The following is a 23,106-nucleotide window of genomic DNA, read 5'->3' on the forward strand; positions in this document are numbered from 1 at the left end:
TCTGACTCTCGATTTCGGCTCAGGTCATGATCTCACGTTTCGTGATTTTGAGCTGTCAGCATGCAGCCTGCTTGGGATTCTCTCTCTCTCTCTCTCTCTCTCTCTCTCTGCCCCTCTCCCACTCATGCACATGCATGCTTCTCTCTTTCTCTCCCTCTCTCTCTCAAAACAAAACATTAAAAAAAATTAAAATTCTTGGATTAGTCCTATTGTCCAGTGACCCTTTCTTTACCATCAGTTCAACTCTTGCCTCTGTCCACCTCATCTTCTCATCTCCCTCTTGCTCCTCTGTAATCTAGAATCTGCCCTCACTGCTGTCCAGGAATAATTCTCTCCACCTTCCACTCTGGGGTCACCTGCCGCTGTCTGGGATAGATCCCAGCATTGGTCTTTGTCTCCTCCCCAGATCTGGCTCCCCTTCCCACTTCTGCCTTATACCCACCTCATGTATTCAATTCATTGTGTGAGTCTTGGTTTTTCTCTCTCAAACCACTGTTCAGATTTATACCTTTCTCTTAATTCCTGACATTAGTCAAGTCTCCTATTATCTCCTACCAAGATTAATGCACCAGCTCATGCCAGCTGGTGTCTGTTCTTCACTCAGATTTACTTCATCCAGTTTACGGCTGTCACATTGATCTTCCTAAAAGCCCCCAAATCCCGAAGTCTCAGGACCTACCAGGACTCTCCCCTGCTCACCATAGTAAGAGGGCCCCCTTTTCTAAGGCCCTTCAGGGTCCAGCTTCACCCTACTCTACCAATCTTCTTTCTGTTCTTTTGAAGTCACACCTGCCCTGGGCAACAAGGACCTTCACACCTGCCCTTCCTCCATGGTAACAGCTTCTTCCGTGACTTCTCTTCCAGGGTTTGCCTTCTCTGGACTGTTTCCCTCACCACTGGGGTCCCAGACAGATGTTGCTCCTTCTTAGGCCAATGAGCACCTAGTAAGCTGGAAGTGAGTACCATTTCTTTTGTGATTCTTTTTAAGGTTTTTAATTAAAAATGTTTTTAAGTTATTTATTTCAGCAATGTCTATACCCAACATGGGGCTCGAACTCACAACACTGAGATCAAGAGCTGGTGTCCCTTGTGGATCTTTTAAAAGAAATAGAGGGGCGCCTGGGTAGCTCAGTTAAGCGTCTGACTTCGGCTCAGGTCATGATCTCGCAGTTTGTGAGGTCGAGCCCTGCGTCGGGCTCTGTGCTGACAGCTTGCCCACAGCCTGGAGCCTGCTTCAGATTTTGTGCCTCCCCCTCTCTCTGCCCCTCCCATGCTCATGCTCTGTCTCTCTCTGTCTCTCAATAATAAATAAACATTAAAAAATTGTTTTAAAGAAATAGATGTTTAGTTCATGCAGAGGCCATGTCTTATGTTTCTCTTGGGTCCCCATAACTTGTACAATGAACATCTAGGGGTTGCTCAAGAACCTCTTATTGATAACTTGATTTGGAGTTTTCAGTTCTAATCTAGAGTCCTGATTAGAGACTTGGGTTTTTATAGCCTTGAGAAATGGGGACAAGAGAAGGGGCTAAACTTGGACTGGAAGACATGGGATGGGGTATTGCCAATGGGGCCAATAAAGTGAGCAGTAAGTCAAGATAAAGGCCAGGGAAATTGGGCAATGGTAAAAGCCAGAAAGAGAGGATGACCTCTTCCCCTCTGGAGACCTCTGGTCTAGACAAAGCAATTCTACCATTGGGTAGAGTTGCGCAGAGAAGGGGGCAGACTACGTAAGTGCGGGTTTTCATCTTTTGAGGAAAATGAACTGAATATTTGAAGGGAGGGCTCCCACTGTAATTAATTTTTGGTGATTGGCCATTTTGCCGGCAGGATTTTCCCGTGAGACGTGAGAGTACAACGTGGAGCAACAGTCCTGCCCCCCATGGGACCCAGTAGCAAGACAGAGCTGCGGTAAAGTCAGCGGTGGCTGGGCCGATGGAGGCAGAGAGAGGCAGAGGCCTGGAGCAGGTGAAGAGGGGGAGGAAGGTGGGACATGGGAGCAACCAGGAGGGGTTGCTTTCCTTCCTATGGGGAGGGTAAGAGCTGCTTTTCTGCAGGTGCAATTCTACTCTTAGGGAGTGGATGGTATCAGATTTTTTTTGAAATGGTTTAGTCTGATGTCTTGTTTAGCACACTCCATTTCAATGGCGATTTTATGCCCAAAGTGTGGCAAATCGGAATTTTTGTTAGGGGCACTTCAGGCAGATCCGACTGACTGCCATTGGGAATAATCACCACTGTGAACAATAGCAAAGCGTGTCTTCCTGTGGAGTAACAATACCTGGCTGAGAAGAGAAATAATTGGACAGAGGCAGTAATCGGAAGGGCAACACCTTGCTGATTTTCTTAATTCCAAGAGGCATAAAAATGCTGCTAAAATTACACACTAGCATTTAGCCCTAAGATTGGAGTTAATGAAAGGACCAATAACTCCGTGTACCGAACAGTAGAATATTTGGCAAAACAGGTCTTATGAAATGTGCTATAATAGAACCCAGGAAACAGATTGGCAAAGCCTAAGAAGGAGACTGGATATTATGTTCTGATAAAACTATTAATGCAACAGAACTCATAGAGATGGTTGTTCTACTTAGTAGAGATGTCATAAAAATCTATACAGGAAACGTGACCGTGTACTTGGTTCTTGTGGAGGAATGAAAAGAAATGTGGCCAGCGAGGTTCATTCCAGTGCTCTTGTTTGCACCCGATGAAGGCAGGACTGCTGATAGGAGGGGGTCATCTCAGAACGTATGGAGGGATCTGCTTTATCTCCATTAGTTGCAAGACGGTTTTCCTAGATGTCATCGCAGGGGGAATTTCTAGCCAGACAATAGCTGATTATGCTCTCATTGGATAAGAGCCCATATTGATTAATCTGGACAAGAAAAATAATCCTTTGCCCTCACATGGCACTTTTTTTCTTTTAAACTTTGAAAGTATTTTCACTGCATTGATAGCATTTTTTTTTTCCTGACTACTCTGTGCAGTAGGGCAGGCATCATTATTATGATTTTCCAGATGAGGAAACTGAAGTCCTTAGAAATTGATTGCAGGTCACCTGAGTGGCTCTGGACAGCCGGGACCAGCACCCTGGACTCCTGGCCCTCCGCCCTCACTGTGGCTAGCAGGGAATTCGCACACGCCCTGGGGTCTGTCTGCTTGGGGGCCGGGGTACCTGCGGTGCCATTGTAGACTCCCAGGCGCAGTTTGTACAGGTTTCTGCCGTCCTCCACAGAGAACTTGTCATAGTAGGCGAAGGCGGCCTCCTGGCCGTCACGCATGTCCACACGCAGCTCGTAGCGGCCCTGGGATGTGATCCTGTGTATGTTATCCAGCCCTGGGGAGAAGAGCAGAGAACGCAGGGGCTTTGGAACGGGGAGGGAGAATGGGACTGTGGCCTCAGACGGATGTTATAGAGGAGGAGGGGGAGCCCTCAGGCCTTCTCAGGTCATTTACCAAACAGATCTTGCTAGACTCAGAAATTTTTCCTGCAAAAAGACAAGCCCTGGTCTGCTGATGGGTTTCTACCACGGGTCAGCTCGGGGGTCCTCACACCCTGTCTTGACCCAGTTACGGACAAACCTTGAGCCTCGGGACTCCTGGCCCCGTCCTCTTCCACCTTCTACTTCAAACCGTGTTGTTGGGTGAAAATGATAAAAGGCATTAATTACATGGGCTTAAATCCTTGGTGTGAGTGGTAGGGAGTCAGAGAAGGTGAAGAGAGGTAAAGATACTGATCAGAGGAGTTCAGGACCGGCACTAGGGGTGCAGGAGAGCCAGACATCTTACCATCGTCCAGTGGCCTGCAAAAGTGGTTCTGTTACCTTGCCCTTCCTTGTCTCAGCCTCCAGTCCTCTTGGGCTCCCCTGGTCAGCTCAGGGGATATAGCCATCTGCCCCCTGACCACAGTCCCTTTCTGTCTAATCTACCTGCTACAGCTTGCATTGCCCCCTCTGCACTGGTTTCTGGGTGGCTATGTTCCCCCATATGCTTCTCTCTGGGCTCTAAGCTTCCCAGGCCTTGGTCTGATGGATTCTCATAAGGTGCAAACCTCTGTGAGCCCACATGCTCCACAGCAATGTTTTCTCATATATATTCCCTTGTCTGCTTGCCCTGGCTGGCTGTGCTCTGGGACTTTCTGGTTTTGACCCACCTGTCCAGACTTTGAACCACTCAGCTTGCACTGCTGGTGATGTCTGAGTCCTCCTGATTTCTATCTGCCTACTGAACCGAGGTCCTCTTGCTTGGCTGTCGTATCTGATCTCTATCTATCACACACCATCATGAGAATGAAAGAATCGAGGGGATGGAAGGGAATTTAGACATTGCTTAGGTTTATCTCTTTGTGGAAAAGGAGGTTGAAATCCACACAGGCGAAATGATTGGCTGAGGGCCACCTGGATCTTTCTGCTTCCCTCTCCTCTTTGAGATTTAAAGCTTTACGTTGATTATAAGCTGAGGGCTGTTTGCTGGGGTGCTGACCCACAACCTACCCTAGACTCGTGCTTGTGTGGTGTAGTGGATCCTGCGTGTGCCTGCCCGGATGCCCTCAGTAGATGGTGGACCTATCCCCCAGCTGCTAGATGTCTTGGCTGGTAACAACTCACAGCTACCTTCTTCTTGGATAATAACACTTGACCAAACAGGAGTCACTTCCTCCTGGCAGCTACACTCTCCCTCCCCCCTGCCTTGAAGCAGACTTTCATTAATGCCTAATGTGGGGGTACAAAATGTCAGCCCCCTTGTCCTAGTGGGGACCGACTCTGCGAAGCAATTCATGTTCCAGCACTCATGCTCACCCAAGGATGAGACTGAAGATTGTCTCCCACCACAACCACAGTTTTGCGTATTTCCCCTGCTCTATCTTGCTTCCTCCGTTCCGCTGCCCCTAAGAGCACTCACCCAATAAATCACTTAAACAAGACTCCTTGTCTCTGGCTCTGCTTCTAGGGAACCCAACTTAAGATATAAACCATGGGACACAGTTACCCTCAACCTGAGTATTGCTGCCAAACTATATATTACCAGGCCATGCCTCTGTTCAAGAGCCCTCACTGGCTCCCTATTACCTATGGCATTAAGTCAAGACTTTTCTTCCCAGCCTTAGGTACCATAATGTGCCTTCATTCAACCCACCTAACCTCATTTTCTTCTTTCCCTGACCTTCACCTTTCCTCTCAGTGGATGGTTTCTTTACTCTTGCGTTTGTGTCTGTCAGAAGGATCCCTGCCTTACCTCTTTTTTTGTCCCCTTCCTTCCTGCTTCTTTTGACTCATCCGTCGGCACCTCCTCCACACAGCTGACCCCTCCCCTCTCTGAGTATCTGTGGCCTTCTCCTTGGTATTTGGTGGGTTTATAGTGTTTCTCAGTGCGGGATGGCCTTTCTCATGAGAAATACTTTGGGAATAAGGGCTACTAAATAACCTTAAACATATAGGGAGAAAGGTATTTCCAAATTCTATTTCTTCCTTAATAGGTGAAGGAGGAATCTTAACTCTAATCCTAACCTTCACTCCCAGTCTCTGTTTGGTTCTAGTGCTTGGTGGTGAGCCCCCAACACTTTTTAATCTTTGTTTGTACCACACCCAGCAGCATCAGCCTTGAGGGCCCCGTATTTAACTGTCATTTAATCATATGAATATTGTTTCCTTTTCGTTGTGTTAATTTTTAAGTCTCCTTTTTATTTTGGCACATGATAACTAGCTTGCCATTTTGGGCAATGCTATTAAGTTTCTTCCCCCAAACAGTAGATTTAACTAAATACAGCAAGCGATACAGAGGGAATTTAAGTGTGTGGTAGTTTAGCTACTTCACAGATTATGCAAGAATTGTGGAAGCGGTGTTAAGTGCCTGAGGTCTGGGGAACACGAGCCCTGTCTGCCGAGCCCACGGATTTGTGTGCATTGCACTGGCCTCCCAAGCTGTATGGAAACTTCTAGAAGGTAAAAATACTTCCTATTCACTTGACTTGTCTCTCAACGTTCTTACCTTGTAGTTTTATTACCTACATCAGCAAACATAGATCTGGGCATCTAATAGGTACTCAATAAATTCTTATCATTAATTGACTGATTGATACCTATACATTAAGTACCTACTCTCTCAGCCACCGTAACAGGCAATGGGATTAAAAGAGGACTATGATGTGGTCCTAGTCCTGAAAGAACTTTACGCAGTATAGTCAAGAGAGACAGAGAGGAAAATGGACACTGTGCTTTGGGCCCACAGAAGAGGGAGTGGATGGGGGGGGGGGTGGGGAGAGGGGTGGGGTGCCTAGTGGCGGGGAGCAGTCTCTGGAGGTAGATTAGAGAGGGCCTTGACCTTAGCTAAGGTGTTTGGCTTTCACCTGGTGGTGATGAGTCATTGAAAGGGTTTACAAATGAGGTTAACCACTGCTCAGATTTTGGGTGAGGGAGCCGGCCATGTGACGATGGAAGGGCAGGGAGGTCGGGTGGGGGGCTGTCATGCGAGCAGCCAGGAGAAAGACAGTGAGGCCCCGTGAGACGGTGGTGGGGACACAGAAAGGAGACCACAGCTGTGGAACCTGGTTGTTTGCCTGTCCCCCTGCCTTCCCGTACACATCACTGTGAAAATCTAACCAAGCGGGAGATGGAGGCAATAGATGGGCCACTTTCTGGGATTGGCACCGCGGCCAACTGCGTGGATGGGGTGCGGATTCACCTTCACACGCCGGTTCGGTTCTCAATCTACGCCTCCTGCTTGTGTCAGACCCCTGGGAGATTGCAGGTCACTTCCAATGCCACTCTCATGTTTTCCCTTCCCTCACCAAGTCAGGTGATCACATTCCTCCAGGGAGCTGGGGCAGGGCAACCGCCTCGGTTCTCTCCTGACCGGCAGGCTGGCCCGCCAGCGCCTGGCTTCTGAGAGGTGACCGGCCGGCTCGCTGTGTCCCCCGCCCCCTCCCCCACCAGGTGGCTTACTTCCTCTGTAGTTGCCTCATGTCAAGACCCATCAGCATAAGAGACTATTAATGAGGATGGGAAGAGACAGAGCAAAGAGGAAAACACCACAATAAGATAAAAACAGATCAATAGTGGAGCCAAACAGAGCAAGAGGTACTGAAAGCAATTCACGAGCTGTCAGCTTCTCAACAGCCACGGCGTTTCCGATAATCCCAGACGGACACACAAAGGAGAGAGACGGACGAGAAGCCAGAGCAGGGCTCCGAGGGAAAGCACAAAGGAGGATTACCCAGCCAAAACTCATCCTCCAGGTTCCCGAAGCCAACACGGTACTCAGCCCATTTCCGGAAAAAATCGGTTTGGCCATTCTGCCGTCTCTGGAATACCTGTGAGGGAGAAAGGGGGGAAAAAGTGATACTAAGAAAAGAAACTCTCAAGAGTAAAACTGCTATAACCGAGTTTTGTATCTGCTGCGACAAAGACGCTCAGATGAAGAGCACTGCAGCACAGAGCCCGGTGTTGGCACAGCACTCTTGTTGGACGTACTGGGAGCTCTTCTCCTGAAGTGCAGAGGCCCCTGATGAATAGGCCAGGGTGTGATGTTGACACTAATTTGCACCCCTGCGATACACAAGGGACTCAGGATACATATCAAGCCCCCAGATAGGCAAGGGAAACAGGCTTGGCTCTCCAATTAATCTTTTTGCGGCAGAGTGTAGAGGAAAGCATTTCGCACCCAAAGAACGGGACCAACTTCAAATCAGCTAGTAACTGTCATCATCCCATTGCAGGCAAAGCAACAACATATCGTTCGCTTTCCGAGCTGTTTAAGTGCTAATTTCATTTAACCTCCAATGCATCAGCCTCGGCTTCAATTTCCAATTATGCTTTAAGAAGGAGGCACAAATATGTCAGAAACATAAAAGAAAATGTCTCCCTAGAGTAGCTTATGAGCACAGCCACCATTTAACTCCATTAAAAAACTATCCATTCTGCACCAAGAAAAATCCAGTGCTGTGTGTTAGCAGCCGAAGGTGGGGAGAGGGCGGGGCGGGGGGGGGGTGGTTTGGGGAGGGGGCCCTGTGAGCACGCAGGGACTGAGCTAATGCTGGACTGCTTTAGGGCCAGGTTGTGGGAACTCTCCCATCCGTCTTATGGTGAGCTGCACTGATAGGTGGGGACATCTGTGAGGTTGTCCTTTGTCTTCTCTTGGTGTTACCCTAGTAGACTCGGAAGGAGGGTGTGTGGCTTTTCCTGAACACTGGTGCTTCTTGAAGGCTGTGACAGCTCTGGGGAAGAACCAGGGAGGCCAGGGAAGGGTGGGGCAGGGGAGGCCTTTGTAACTAGAGCCGGCTATCCAGGCTCCGCCCCTCATCTGCCCCTCCATTTACTCTTCCCATAGACCTCCCCATTGAGGCTCCCCTGCTCCTGCAGAGGGCCCTTCTCCTACAGAGGAACCACCCCTTCTTTTCCTACAGCCTACAGCAGGCGAGACCCTTGGACTTATCTGACCACTACTCCCTTTCCCCGGCACTCTGGAACCATATTCCTGGGGCTCCTACACTGGGTCAGGTCACTGCAGTCTGCGGCCTCAATATCTTCTTCCTTCCAGTGCTTGGCCAAACCTATGCCTGGGCTACTGAGCAAGGGCCCAGAGGCAACAAAGAGCCCCAACATGGACAGGTGAGGGGTGGATGAAGAATGGCCAGAGGATGGTGAAATTTGGATCCGTAGGCGCTGATCCGGATGGATGAGACACCAAGGATGTTTGTGTACGTGGAGAACAGCCACATGTACTTACAATCCAGCCACCCCCATCGGTGGTCATATCGCAGTACACCTGTAACTTCCGGCTTAACTCTCCATTGAGGAAGATGGTGTAAACCCCACTCAGAGTGTCTCCATTCATCAAATGCTGGGCACAGTCTTGAGGATGAGGAAACACCCGGCCCCCTGCATAGGAAAAGAGGCAATTTCCAGAAAGGGTCCTTTCTCCTACTATGCATAACGGACCCTTGGGTTGGAGAAGGTTGTGGAGGGCCTCGTGGCACTTTGTCAAGAGCTGTAAGAAATCCTCGCTGAATCTCAAACAGTGTGTGGGAACCCTGCATCATTCTGCATCCCCCCTCTTTAACTGATGTCGGATTTATTAAACAACATACAGTTTTATGGGATCTGAGGGCCAAAGATCGGGATTCACGGTCTCGCTCTTTCACTTACCTATTTGTTTGGCTTTAGGCAGATGGCCTGACTTCCCTGGGTATCAGTTTTCTTGTCAGTAAAATGGGGATAATAAAAATATCTCCCCCCCGCCCTTAAGAGTGAATGTGTGTTAATGTAGCTAGTGGGGTTACTCAGGTGCTGATTACAGATGCACGGGCCACAAGAAATCACTGTAGAGCCCACCTTCCAAAAGGATGAGAGGCAGTAAGCAAAACCTTCTGCCATCCTCACGCCAGCATGAAGAAATGCCCGAACAAGCTCTGCGTTAACAAGATGGATCTCTACTCCTCAAGCAAAATAATCTCCTGATTGGACTAAACAATCAAATGGCCATGTTTTATAGTTCAGTGTTAAGTTTGAGGAAAGGGCAGGGGAGACAAATCACTGCTCATCTTTCAGAGAGAACAGCCCAATTTGTAGGACAATATCTAATTAGCTGAAAGAGAAGCTTAAATCATGTATCTTGAAGAGCTTAGCTTCAGGGCAAATTTTAATACTTAGCAGACAAGCCAAGAAGCAGAGATCCCACCGGAGGAGATTTCTGGACTGAAGGAGTGGATAGGGCAAGCACAAGGAAGAGCGTGCCGTGTAAGGAAAAGTGGTTCTGGTGCTCTGTAAATACAATGATGTTCAGGGTCAGTGGAGTGCAGTTGATGTGGTTTTGCATCCTTGAATTGTAGCAGTTATGAGGAGTCTGGGTAGGGACCTCACGTATCACTCACTACCGTGTCCCCTAGTGGCGGGCTCGGTGCACTACAGGTGTGACAGAGGGCCACTTGGAGTCAGCTGGGGGGTCAGAGCAAGTGGACAGCATAATGCCACACAGGGAAGGTGATGTAATATCCTCACTGAACACTCTGGTCATCTAAGGCTCCTGTCACAGATCATCTGTGAAGCATCCTGTGTTAGGAAGAGGTCACTGGGATTCAGTGGGTGTGCTAACTCCTAGCACAGGAACTGTCCAGCTTGCTGTCATACCATGGTCAAGGGGCACCGCCATTTAAGGTAGTTTAGAACAAGGGGACCTCCTCCTTCAGACACATTTGTACCAGGGAGTAACAATACATTTCTATAAAACTTATACTTGACAATGTGCGTTTTATTTCTATTTTATTCTTGCAAGAAACTTGGAGAGAAAGGCAGATTGTTATAGATCAAATGGATTGTTATTTTTCAGACAAAGAAACTGTACTCAGGAAGATCACACAACTTCCACTGGTTGCGTGAACTCAAGCGTTGAGACCCCAAGTCAAGTACTCCCTACAGTTGACTAAATGGAATGTCACATAGGCATATAGTTCACACGATCTACATCTATCCATACAGCAAAGGATTAATTGATGTCTGTATTTATCTTATAAACATATAAAGCCCCAAAGGTTAAAGTTACCTCAGGAAGTTCTATGTTCAAATTAAACATATTTATCCCCCAAACTGATTTTCTTAAATAGCTGAGGAAAAGCTCTTAACTTTGTCTCCAGCATGTCTTAGACCCTGATTGGAGTTCTTGACTCCACATATTTCTAGAGGTTACAATTATGTTTCAGGGGACAGGTGTAAGCGAGCACTTCCCCTCTCCCTGTTGCTTTGGGAGCACTGTGATTATGTGTTGGCTTCTGGGCCTTTCTCCACCTGGTCTCTGCAGCAACCAGCCTGTCTTCCTTCCCTTCTCCACTCTTCCCTCATTGCCTGACTTTCTTGCTTGAGAAGATCGGCACAGAACGTTCTTGGCCATCAGCTCGCTCCTACCTCATGTGTTAAATAGTCCTTTTTCCCTGAGGCCCTGGGTGGCTCAGTCGGTTAAGCATCCGACTTCTGCTCAGGTCATGATCTCACAGTTTGTGGGTTTGTGGGTTCGAGCCCCACGTCGCGCCCTGTGCTAACAGCTCAGAGCCTGAAGCATGCTTCTGTTTCTGTGTCTCCCTTGCTTTCTGCCCCACCCCCGCTCATGCTCTGTCTCTCTCAAAAATAATAAACATTAAACATTTTTTAATAAAATAAAATAAAAAAAAATAGTTCTTTTCCCCTAATCAACTTAGCTCCTTAAAGGGGCCAGAACTCCCAATTTTTTGCCAATATCCGATGTGTCCCCAACAGAACATCTTCCCCCAACCCTCATACAAATACACATCTAAAATAGAACCAAACTTCAGGATAGGTAAATAAATGATGTTATACAGGTTTCTTCACCTTGATGATGTTGATTATTTAATATTTGTTAATACTAAAGTTAGTGATACTTTAAAAAGGCTCAAACACATTAGTTGCTTTAAAGGTAGATCTACCAAAAATAAATATAGTGAACTGAGATGAATTTGCCCTGGAGAAGTTTTGAAACATCTGAAAGACTGTCATATAAAAAATGGATTCATGTTTTTTAAGTCAGAAAATGGGAATAAAATCAACTTGAGAAAATGTGGATTTAAACGGTCTCAAAGTTTAGAGGAGATGAAACTCACAGATTGTCCTCTGGGAGAAGAAGGGCTGTATTCTCTTCCTCCTGGGTCCCCACCCTGGGCTGGATGGTGGAGGTGCTCATCAAATGTGTTTGGGGCTGATGCATAGTTGCCGGGTACCCTTGTCTTACTGTTGACAAATTGCAAGGCCACCTGGTTGTTTCTAGATTCGTCATAGTCTGTGGCATTAATGGAAGACAATCAACAAGCATTGTGCAGCGACTAGGGTTTTCTTGGGGTTTGGAGAAGACAACTCTACCACGAAACCACTCCTCTCCACCTTCTCTGGCTGTCAATATTGCCAGAGTTTTGCCTCATATCACTAGTCCTTGATCAAATCATTATTCCTTTTCACCAGATGAGAGGAGGCAGAGGCTAATTGTTCCCAAGTGGGCACTTCATTGAAATCTAGATTCCTGGGTTCTGCAGCAGATGAACTGAATCAGAATATTAGGGGGTGGCAGGGGATCAGTGTCTTATCAGATCTCCTCAGATGAGTCTGAGGAACAGCTGGATTTGAACTCCACTCTTTCTCGGGTACATTTTCCTCTTAGAGAGGCCAAGAGATGGAATTGGTAAGCTACACTGTGTCCCCTAGGGGCCCAGCGGTCTGCTTTCTCTGCCTAGATCCTATGCTCTAGTGACTAGACTGAATGTCTCAATCTCTTCCTCCCTCCCTCCCTCCCTCTTTCCTTCCCCATCTTTCCCAGTAGGTATGTCTTGAGCAGGCCAGTCCCAAGATTTAGGCTGGGTGGCCTGGGAAAGAGAGGGAATAAGAGATGCTATTTATCCTTGAGTTTAAGCCTTGTGTTCCAGTTTTTTTTTTTTTTTTCTATTAAGCTCTGTGTCGGGGGTTGTTAGACCTTGGCTTAGCTGATTATAAAGAATGCACCGAGGGGCACCTGGGTGGCTCAGTCGGTTGAGCGTCCGACTTCGGCTCAGGTCATGACCTCATGTTTTGTGGGTTCCAGCCCCACATCAGGTTCTGTGCTGACAGCTCGGAGCCTGGAGCCTGCTTCAGATTCAGTTTCCCTCCTCTCCTTGCTCCTCCCCCACTTTCACTCTGTCTGTCATTCTCACAAAAATAAATAAACATTTAAAAAAATTGAAAAAGAGGAATGCACTGATTTCTGCTCTGCTGTGTTCCTTGCATGTATACTGTGGTTTTATACATTCTTAGGAGATTGTCAGGACAGATTTCAGGCATCTCTAGATGTCACGCCATTTAATATCATCAGAAACTCACCTTTGACCCTAACATAGATCGTTTCAGTGATCTTTCCAAGGCAGAAATTTTAGGACCAAAAACTTTTGTTCCCTGAGGTACAATAACTGAGGCCTGGCTTCACAAAGAGCCTTTTTTTTTCTTTCTTTCTTTCAAAGCACAAGCTGCAGTGATTACCAAGTTAAGAGGAAAGCAATGCCAAGTGATCGGTACACCGGGATGTCTCATGGTTAAGTGTTTGTAGGTGTAATTGTGAGATCAACAGGACTGGGGCACTCACCGGAAGAATTGCTCAGAAATTGGTTTGTGTTGGGCATCCGAAGGCTGAGTGCTGAGTGGGGTGAAGTGAGCTACGTGACATACAGCACAATCAGACAACCCCCAGCTGGCTGGGACTGAAGGAAGAGACTTTTTCTCTCCCTGCCCTGTCCCTTACTTGTTTTCCACTCTTGGATGCCATCTTTAAAAGAGTCAGAGTAGATGGCTTTGGAGAGCATCTGCCTATTCATATGACCTTAGCATCCGGACCAAAGCCATGATGCCAGTGTTTCCTTCTGAGGACAGCCTCAGCAGGTGTCTGTGTAACTACACAGCAAAGTGTGCTGCTCCACAGAAGCACAGGTGGCTGCCTCTGGCCACCAGCACTTAGACTGTTCTTCCCAGAAGTGGGTTTCTGGTTGGCAGGTTTGTGGAGGGTAGTCTGAGGTCATGGACAGGGCAAAGTTACCTGTTCAGCACACATGGGCTGTGAAAACCTACCACCTTAGCCTCCTTAATAGCATCTTCTAATCTATTACTTGCTTATTCTTTTATATATTCATCCAACAAACATATAGGGGGCATCTGTTGAGTTCTAAATGTTGTGCTAAAAGATGGGAATATGAAGAATAAAAGGACGCAGTCCCGTCTTTCAGGTTTCTCACACTGTGGTGGGAGAAACCAACAAATAGAACCCCAAGCTCTAAGTGCTCTGGGGAAGAGGTAAATATAGAGAGTTATCAAACATGGAGGTGGGCATTCAATGAAGCTTGGGGCTGATGAAGATAAGGGGAGCGGTAGAGCCTGGGATGTGGCAGGATTAGCAAGTGCTACTGAGAAAGTACTTCTTATTTTAGGAACTGATGCAGAAATTAGCTACAGATTGGTGGGAGAAGGGTGTCCCAGGTCTGTACAAAAAGTATGGCTTATTTGGGAAACTGCAGAGTTAGCCAGGAGCTGGTCTGAGTGGATGAGTGAGAGCTTCAGGGAGGTAAACAGGGACTGGATCATGGCATTTAAGGAGCTGAACTATCTTGGTCAGGTGATAGAATGAAGAGACCATTGATGGACTTTAAGCTCAAGTTTTTAGAAAGATCGTTCTTACTGTGGGGTGAAGAATGAATTAGATTGGGGTGAGACTGGAGTTAAGACCCAATTCAAGAGGGAATCTGGGAGGAGAAGGGACAAAAGTCTTTAAGGGTATAATAGGAATGGAGAATCAACTGAACAATAGATAACTTGGATACCTTCACCTGAAGCAGAGTTGCTGAGGAAGGTCCTCAAGCTCTGCAGACCGTCTGCCTCTACCCACCATGGGCAAACCCAGTAGGCTTCCAAATCTTCTTTTCAAAGATAAGCTGAAAGTACTCTCACAGAGCAATATTCTGACATAATTTGCCTTATTCTGTGGATTCACTTATATCAGGAAACCCAGTTCCATGGCAGATGAGTTGATCACAGACTAGCAGCTGTCAGCCTGGCCCCTCTCTGTGGCTCTTGATTGGACCTCGCAAGGAGAGGGCTGGATCATGGTAATGCCTCCTGTCTGGTCTTTTCCTGCCATTCTGACCCTACTTATATCTACTCTCCATTTTTAATGAGTGCTTTTTTAAAAATAATGTAAATGTGATCCTATCTCATCCTATCTCTCTCTTGCCAAATAACCTCCAATGGCTTCTTCAGTGCAATGGCTCCAATTGCAATAGCTTCTTGCATTTAGAAGAAAATCTAAAATCCTTACCTTGGCCTACAAAGCCCTGTATGCTCTGGCTCTGCCTTGGATTTCACACCCTCTCTTGCTGGCTTTCTTCTAATCTGCTGAACATACCAAACTTGTTCCTCCTTTGGGGTATAGTAATTACTCTTACTAGGTGTGGAATGCTCTTCTTTGTGTAATTTGCTCTCATCATTTAAGCCCTGGCTCAAATATCTCAGTTCAAAGGGAGGCCTCTTCTGACCATCTGAGTTGAGGCCAGAGTCTATGATAGGGGAAGGAAGTGACAATCAGAAAACACTTCCTGCCATAAGAACTGTCCTAGAGGTCAGCTCTTTATATCTGTGCCTATTCCATTACTGGTTATTTTTTTAAATAATATTATCTCTACTTGAAATTACTTGTTTTCCTTCCTTCGTCTATTCCCAACTGCCTCATCCCCTTGAATATAAGTTTCAGGAGGGTGGGCATCTGGTACATCTTGTTCATTACTTTATCCTCAGAACTTAGAACAGTGTTTGACCCATGGTAGATGCTGAGTCAATATTTGCTAAAGGTATAAAGGATATAAAGCACTATACCCACTCCTATGATTATGAAAAGGGAAATTACAGTTAGATTTTCTGAAAACATTTGGGACAATACAATTAAAAATTGGCCAGATAAAATCCTGTGTATAATGACATATAAGGTCCTTCTATAACATTCACAATGCCATCTTATAACCGAGGCAGATGGTATTGATGTTTGATAAAATTCACTGCCCTCCCTAAAGAGTGATTGAACATCCCCGTCCTGCTGAATACCATAAACAATTCTATGTAAATAAATTTAAAAACTTGGATGAAATGGACCATTTCCTTGAAAATCACCATCTACCAAAAGTCACCCAAGATGAAATGGGTAACCTGAATAAGATTATAACTATTAAAGAAATTGGATCTGTGATTACAACCTTTAGAAAAAGAATCTCCAGGCTCAGATGGCTTCATTATTAATTCTATCAAACATTTAAAAAAGGAACATCACCAATTTTATACATTCTCTTATAGAAAATGGAAAAAGAGGGAACATTGACAACTCATTCAATAAGGCCAGCATCACCTGGATACAAAAACCAGACACAAACAGTACAAAAAAAAAGAGAAAAAGAGTAGGTCAGAAAAAAGTTTTGAAGTTCTATTTTTGTTTCTCCCCCATACTTTCATGGACTATTCATTATCTACCTCTTCGTGTGTACTTGGTTCTTCTCTATTACACACATAACAGACACAGCAGCTGATAACCCCAAAGAGACATGAGCCCATAAGCCAGAATGTCCATCACTGGAGAGTAAGATTACTGAGAAAGAAAGACCACAGGCTGTGTGACATCCATCCCCTGATGCAGAACTATTAGAATAGTAGGTCCAAGTTTAAATTAAGCATGACAGCTTTATTTAAGGAGGTAAGAAAGGAAATTAACAATATAAAAAAATAACCAAAATCATGCATAATTAAGTAGAAATATTAGGCATGAATAATATAATAGTTGAAAGTAAGAACATAATGGATGGGATGAATGGAGAATTTAGATCCAGCTAAACACAAATCAATGAATTGAATGATCAGATGGAGGAACTTTCTGAAAAGATTTGAAAGCAAGATAAAAGGCAAGAAAACATAAAGACAAAGCTAAGAGATTTGGAGGAGAGAATATACATTCCAACATCTAACTAATAGAAGTCCTAAAAAGGGGAAATAAAAACAGAAAGAAATGTCTAAAGAAATAATGAAGATAAATGTCTCAGAATTAAAGATAAAACACCTCAGATTTAAAGGGCTCTAGGAGTGTTGGACTAAAGATAAAAAGAAAAACAAACCCCAAGACATATGGTGAAGTGGAAGACTGTAAAAAAGAAAGAGAAACATTCTAAAAGCTTCTAGAAAGAGCAGACCGCCTCCAGAGGGAACAAGGATCAGACTGACATCAGACTTCTCAGTGGCAACACTGCATATGAAAAGACAATGGAATATTTTAAAATATGAAGGAAAATAAATATTGGAACCTAACATTTTGTATCTCTGATCACATTGCAATTCAAATGTGAGGGTATGATTAAAAAAAAAAAAAAAAATGCTCCGGGCATGTGAGATTTCATGAGGTCTGCCTTACAAAATCCTTTCTGGAAAATCTAGAGGAAGCACACAGTTCAGAAGAGTGACAAATGCTACAGATATGAAAAGTAGGGGTGGTTAAATACTTGAGTAAGATGTCTTATTTTTGCCTTAAATAAAAGACTATAATAAAACAGGAGGGAAAAATGCCTATTTTTAACAACCCGCAGCCCAAATCCACACAGGGTTGGTTTGGGTGAAGGTGAAAGGGACAGGGAGTGGGGAAGAGTCCAGAGGGTTTGAGAACATGCTCAAGTACCTGGATTGCTGCAGGGAAGGTACTATATTGATCAGTTTAAGAAATTTATAGGGACAAGTAAACATGAATATGGATCTTAAATCTAAAAGCTGGCTCTTTGAAAATATTAATATTGATTAATGTTAATAAGACTGATTAAAAAATAAAGACCGAAGTTGCCAAAAATAAGCTGAAAAAAGTGAAAATAGCTGCAGATATAGTAGAGATTAAAAATAAAGTCTTTCGAAGAATTTCATGCTACTAAAATTTAAGACTCAGATGAAATGAATAAACTCCTAGAAGGTTATAAAGTACCACAACTGGTGTAAGAAGAAACTGGAACTTTAGACAGACAATGCAGAGATACTAGTCCAACATCTCACATCCCTAAAACAAAGAGAAACAACCAAAACAACAACAAAAAATGCCCCAAAGGTTTTAGTGATGAGTTCTGTTGTAAGTTACTCCAAAAAAAGTATGAAAAAGAATGAAAACTGTCTAGATTTTTATTTATTTATTTATTTAAAATTTTCTTTTTTTGAACGTTTATTTATTTTTGGGACAGAGAGAGACAGAGCATGAACGGGGGAGGGGCAGAGAGAGAGGGAGACACAGAATCGGAAACAGGCTCCAGGCTCTGAGCCATCAGCCCAGAGCCTGACGCGGGCTCGAACTCACGGACCGCGAGATCGTGACCTGGCTGAAGTCGGACGCTTAACTGACTGCGCCACCCAGGCGCCCCCTGTCTAGATTTTTTAAATGAATCTAGTGAAACATGGATTTCAAAACTCAGTAAGGAACCATATACATGAGAAAATGTATAGGTCAATTTCACTTAAGACTGTAGATGTGTAAACAGGTTAAACAAAATTTTACCTAATCAGACCCAACGGTGCATTAAAAAAAAAAAATCACATTCAGGTGAGGTTTCTCCTAGGACTATAAAGAAAACTCTTATCAGTGTACTTTATCTCGTTATTAAGATAAGGATAAAAATCATATAATTAACTCAGTTGATGCAGAAAAAAGCCATTTGATAAAGTTTAACCACAAAGTTTGTGACAAAAACTCTTAGCTTCAAATAGAAGAAAATTCTTTAACTTAAATGTTTTAAACTTCAAACCTAAGCGAATATTACCTTGGTTTATTTAAGATTAGCTAATTATATATTTATTTTATTTCAATAAACATTTTTTTTAATGTTTATTTACGTTTGAGAGATAGAGACAGAGTGCAAGTGGGAGAGGGGCAGAGAGAGAGGGAGACACAGATTATGAAGCAGGCTCCTGTCTCTGAGCTGTCAGCACAGAGCCCGACGCTGGGCTGGAACTCACGGACTGCGCGAGATCATGACCTGAGCCGAAGTTGGACGCTTAACTGACTGAGCCACCCAGGCGCCCCTATATTTATTTTATTTTAGAAAAGCTTCTGTTTTCCCATCAAAAAGAAGCTTAAAAATGAAGACTTAGCAAAAAGTATGCAACATGAAGCTACAAGTAAGCATTCCCTTTAAGAATGGGAACAAGTAAAGGTTACCTAATCTCACCATTCAGTTTGACATAGTTCTTGAGGTCCCAGCTAATGGGACAAGGGATAGAAAAGTAAATAAATAAGAGGTATAAGGATTAGAAATATATGGATAAAACCATTATTATTTGTAAATGATATAAAACATTTACCTAAAAATATCAACAGAAATAATAGATAATTAGAATTAATAAAAGAGCTCAGCGGGATTGCTGGGTATGAGATCAATATGCAAAAATCCATAGCATTTTCCCATATCAGCAATAAGGAACTAGAAAATAATTTTTTTTTCAACGTTTATTTATTTTTGGGACAGAGAGAGACAGAGCATGAACGGGGGAGGGGCAGAGAGAGAGGGAGACACAGAATCGGAAACAGGCTCCAGTCTCCGAGCCATCAGCCCAGAGCCTGACGCGGGGCTCGAACTCACGGACCGCGAGATCGTGACCTGGCTGAAGTCGGACGCTTAACCGACTGCGCCACCCAGGCGCCCCAATAATTTTTAAAGTTCAATGAAAGTCACCGAGCAATAAGAAATTGTAAATTGTTTAGAAATTAGCCAAGAACATAATGTTATAGAGAAATACTTAAAATCCTATTAAAGAGCACAAATATGATTTGAATGAATGAAGACACATTGTATCCTTTTAGAAGGGATGACTTAGTATTCTAAAGATGTCAGTTCTCTCCAAATTACTTTATAAATGTATTGCAATTCCAGTCTAAATTCAAGACGAAATTTCTTTTGTGGAACTTGATAGACTTATTTTGAGATGCCTATGGGACAATGAAGGTCACAAGAGCTGAGTCAACTTCGAAAAAGAAAAGTGATATTAATATTGAGATATTAATATTAAGATACTGAGTGATCGATATTAAAACGCAATGTAGTGTTGGCTATAGAGCAGACCATGGACTAGAATATGGAGTTCGGAGTTCAGAGACGGATACACGTACATATGGAAACCTAATATACAGTAAAGCAACACAAATCAATGGAGAATAGATGGATTACTTAGTAAATGATGTTGAGGAAACTGGCTTGCCATATGAAGAAAAATAAAACTGTATCCTTACTGGGGCACCTGCGTGTCTCAATCGGTTAAACGTCTGACTTTTGGTTTTGGCTCAGGTTGTGGTCTCATGGTTCGTGAGTTTAAGCCCCATGTTGGGCTCTGCGCTGATAGCGTGGAGCCTGCTCAAGATTCCCTCTCTCCCTCTCTCTCTGCCCCTCCCTTGCTTGCTTGTATGCAGTCTCTCTCTCAACATAAATAAATAAACTTAAAAAACTATATCCTTACTTAATACCACATACAAAATGACTAAATATAAAAAATCTAGAAAGTTAATAAAGGTACACATAGAAGAATACCTTTGTGTCCCACAGGCAGGTAAAGACTTAAAGACTTCAGAAACTCAAATAATGCTAGGTAACACTTACTTATCACAGGAACTCTGATAGAAAGAAAAGCTGTATGTGCAGGCAATTTATAGAAAAAGGCAACTCAAAGGCTAACAAGCATAGATGAGATGTTTAAACTCAAACTTGTTATTATTTAAAGAAATTCAACTATATACACAATGGAATACTACGTGGCAATGAGAAAGAATGAAATCTGGCCTTTTGTAGCAACGTGGATGGAACTGGAGAGTGTTCTGCCAAGTGAAATAAGTCATACAGATAAAGATAGATACCATATGTTTTCACTCTTAAGTGGATCCTGAGAAACTAAACAGAAGACCATGGGGGAAGGGAAGGAACAAAAAAGTTAGAAAAGGAGGGAGCCAAACCATAAAAGACTCTTAAAAACTGAGAACAATCTGAGGGTTGATGGGGGGGTGGGAGGGAGGGGAGCGTGGGTGATGGGTATTAAAGAGGGCACCAGTTGGGATGAGCACTGGGTGGTGTGTGGAAACCAATTTGACAATAAATTTCATCTTAAAAAAAGAAAAAAATAAAGAAATTCAACCAGAAAATTAAATCTCAATTATGCCTATTAGACTGTCAAAAGTTACAAAGCTGGATCGTGTCATGAGGAAACAGGAGCCATCATGAACTTCCGTAGGGAGTGTGGACTAGCATAGCCATCCCAAAGAGCAATACTTAGTTAAACCAGGTAAACACATACCCCCTGACCCAGTCATTCCTCTTCTGGGAACATGTCCCAAAGGTGATGCCTCACTGATTCATAAGAGGGCACATATAAGGTATTTTCTGCAGCACCATTTGTGGTGTGGGAGGCTGAGGACCATCTGCTGTCCATCTTGGGAGAATGGAGAGGTAACGTGCGATGGATGAACAGCACGCAGTGTTTTGCAACAGTTGGAAGCCAGAGACTAGGCACCTGCACTACAGCATCGATGGGTCTTAAAAACAGCACTGAGTAGAAAATACGAGAGCAGGGAATGAATTGTGTAATCCAATACCGTTTGCACACATTTGAAATATACTCAAAACTTGCCCAAGAACACATTTTTCAAAAACACATATAAACCAAAGGACACAAATTCAACGCCTCAGAACGATTGCGTGTAGCAGGCGGAAGAAAAGGTGAAAGCAGAAAGAAAGAAATGAATAAATATAGAGAGGGCCCTTGGGGGTCATGGATGGGAATAGTTTGTTCAAATGGGGTCTGTAGTGCCCTCCTTCCACACAGTCAGGTGTCCAAGAAAGGAGAAGGTGGACCTCTCCTTTTGGGGGATTGCTTATTTCAACGGAGCTGGCACGCCACCTGTTTCTAAGTAGTGGAGCAGAGGGAATCCTCTCCAGTTCCCTACTTTGGTGAAGGGGGAAGTGTGGTATAAATGAGAGTAGGAAGCAATGCACAGTGGGCATTGGAATTCCCAACTGATAATTACGTGGATTTGCATGACCCACTATCTATTGTCCAGGGATCCGGGATTTGCCAATCCTTATTAATTTTTACAGCTTCAAAACTGAAGCTTGTGTTAGAATAGACTCCCAGAGCTTTTCCTGAAAAGCCCCAGAGAGCAGCTCAGCCTGGATGTGGGATAGACTGGAGCAAAGGCAATAAAGAAAACTTCTCATTACTCATCTCTGGGTACCTCCACAAATGATTGTCTTCGCTTAACCTCAAGGTCAAGACAACCTATTTTATAGTGTTCGCTGTCTCTGAGGACAAGCTTTAGTGAGCGTCTTGTTTGCTTCTTATAGTATTAAAAGAGACAATGAAACCTGCGTCTCAGAAGATCATTTCACCAAGTCCCTGTTGCTCTACGGGGAATATTTGTTTCCTCATTTATATTCATGTCTCTGAAAGACAAGTAGACCTTGAATGAAATTTCAGGCGACAGTAAATTATAAATAATGTATCCATATTTTTTCTCTTCCATACTACTTGTATTTAATTCCCCCTAGAGTCTTGTGCAAACACCAGGGACATCAGGACAGACAGCTATTAACATGATGGAAAGAATGAAATGGGTTTATGCTCTATGGCAGGAATACAGCAAGGGAGGGTATCTTGATCAAAGAAAGTTTCTGAGGTTTTGTGGGAGTGAGTTCTTTTCTTCTCGCTCTCTCTTTTATTTTTATTTTTAAAAGCATCTCAACTCTTTTCCAGACCATTAAATAGACATCTGCTTGAAATGAGCCTCTTATTGCGGCCCACCCAAGGCAAGATGAAGGTCTGTCAGCGGATGGAGGCCACTTAGGGGCCCAGCTCTAGGCTCTTTTGTTCCATAAGACAAGGCATAGAAAATGCTTAGAACGACCAGCTGATAACATCCCGTCCCAAGAATAGGATGCTGCTAAGTGGAGAGCTCAGGCACTGTCAATGAAGTCGGAAAGGATGCCTGTTACGAGAATGAAATTAGTCTCTAAATCCATCAGCCCTGATGTGCCGTCACATTGGATGCTCTGGTGTTTTTCAGACCTCTTGCTCAGCGGGAATAATTCATGGGGTTCAGACTGGCAGCTCTTCAGTCTTTCGAGTATGTGAAAAGATTCTCTGCTCTTTGTTTTTGTTTCTTTCTTCCTCTTCTTCTCCTTCTCCTTCCCCTTCCCCGCCTTCTCCTTCTCCTTCTTTTTCCTCCTCCTCCTCTTCTCCTCTTCCTCCTCCTTTTCTTCTTTCTAGGCAAACAGGGGCCCGCCGATAGAGCGGACAGGGCGAGCTATGTGGCTCCCGTGTGTGTGTGTGTTGGGAGGGAGTTAGAGAGACAGGGAGAGGATGAGTTGGGATGTGCTTCGCGTCAGGGGAGGCAGAATCAGGCCGAAGGTGCAGCCACTGAGGCCACTCTTCAGAGGGAGCCTGATCTCCAGAGACCTGTAAGAGATCTATGGGGCTAACAGGAGAGTTCTGGGATGAAAAACACCTGCCCCTGATGCTGGAGGCCCCCTCTCCTGGACTCCTCCTCAAGGCGTCT

The 23,106-nt window shown here is 44.4% G+C and overlaps 1 protein-coding gene across 2 annotated transcripts in view; it reads right to left on the minus strand.

The window, feature by feature from the left end:
• TNR (tenascin R) overlaps window positions 1-23,106 on the minus strand; it is a 414,724-nt gene that overhangs the window by 10,331 nt on the left and 381,287 nt on the right. For both annotated transcript variants that reach the window (XM_030303382.1, XM_030303381.1), the window contains exons 19-21: window positions 8,725-8,876; window positions 7,213-7,309; window positions 3,176-3,337 (exon numbers count right to left, since the gene is read on the minus strand). In XM_030303382.1, coding sequence (XP_030159242.1) covers window positions 3,176-3,337; window positions 7,213-7,309; window positions 8,725-8,876 — 411 coding nt within the window. The remainder of the gene's footprint in view (window positions 1-3,175; window positions 3,338-7,212; window positions 7,310-8,724; window positions 8,877-23,106) is intronic.

This window comes from Lynx canadensis, chromosome F1 (genome assembly GCF_007474595.2).
Source record: "Lynx canadensis isolate LIC74 chromosome F1, mLynCan4.pri.v2, whole genome shotgun sequence".
Taxonomy (NCBI): domain Eukaryota; kingdom Metazoa; phylum Chordata; class Mammalia; order Carnivora; family Felidae; genus Lynx; species Lynx canadensis.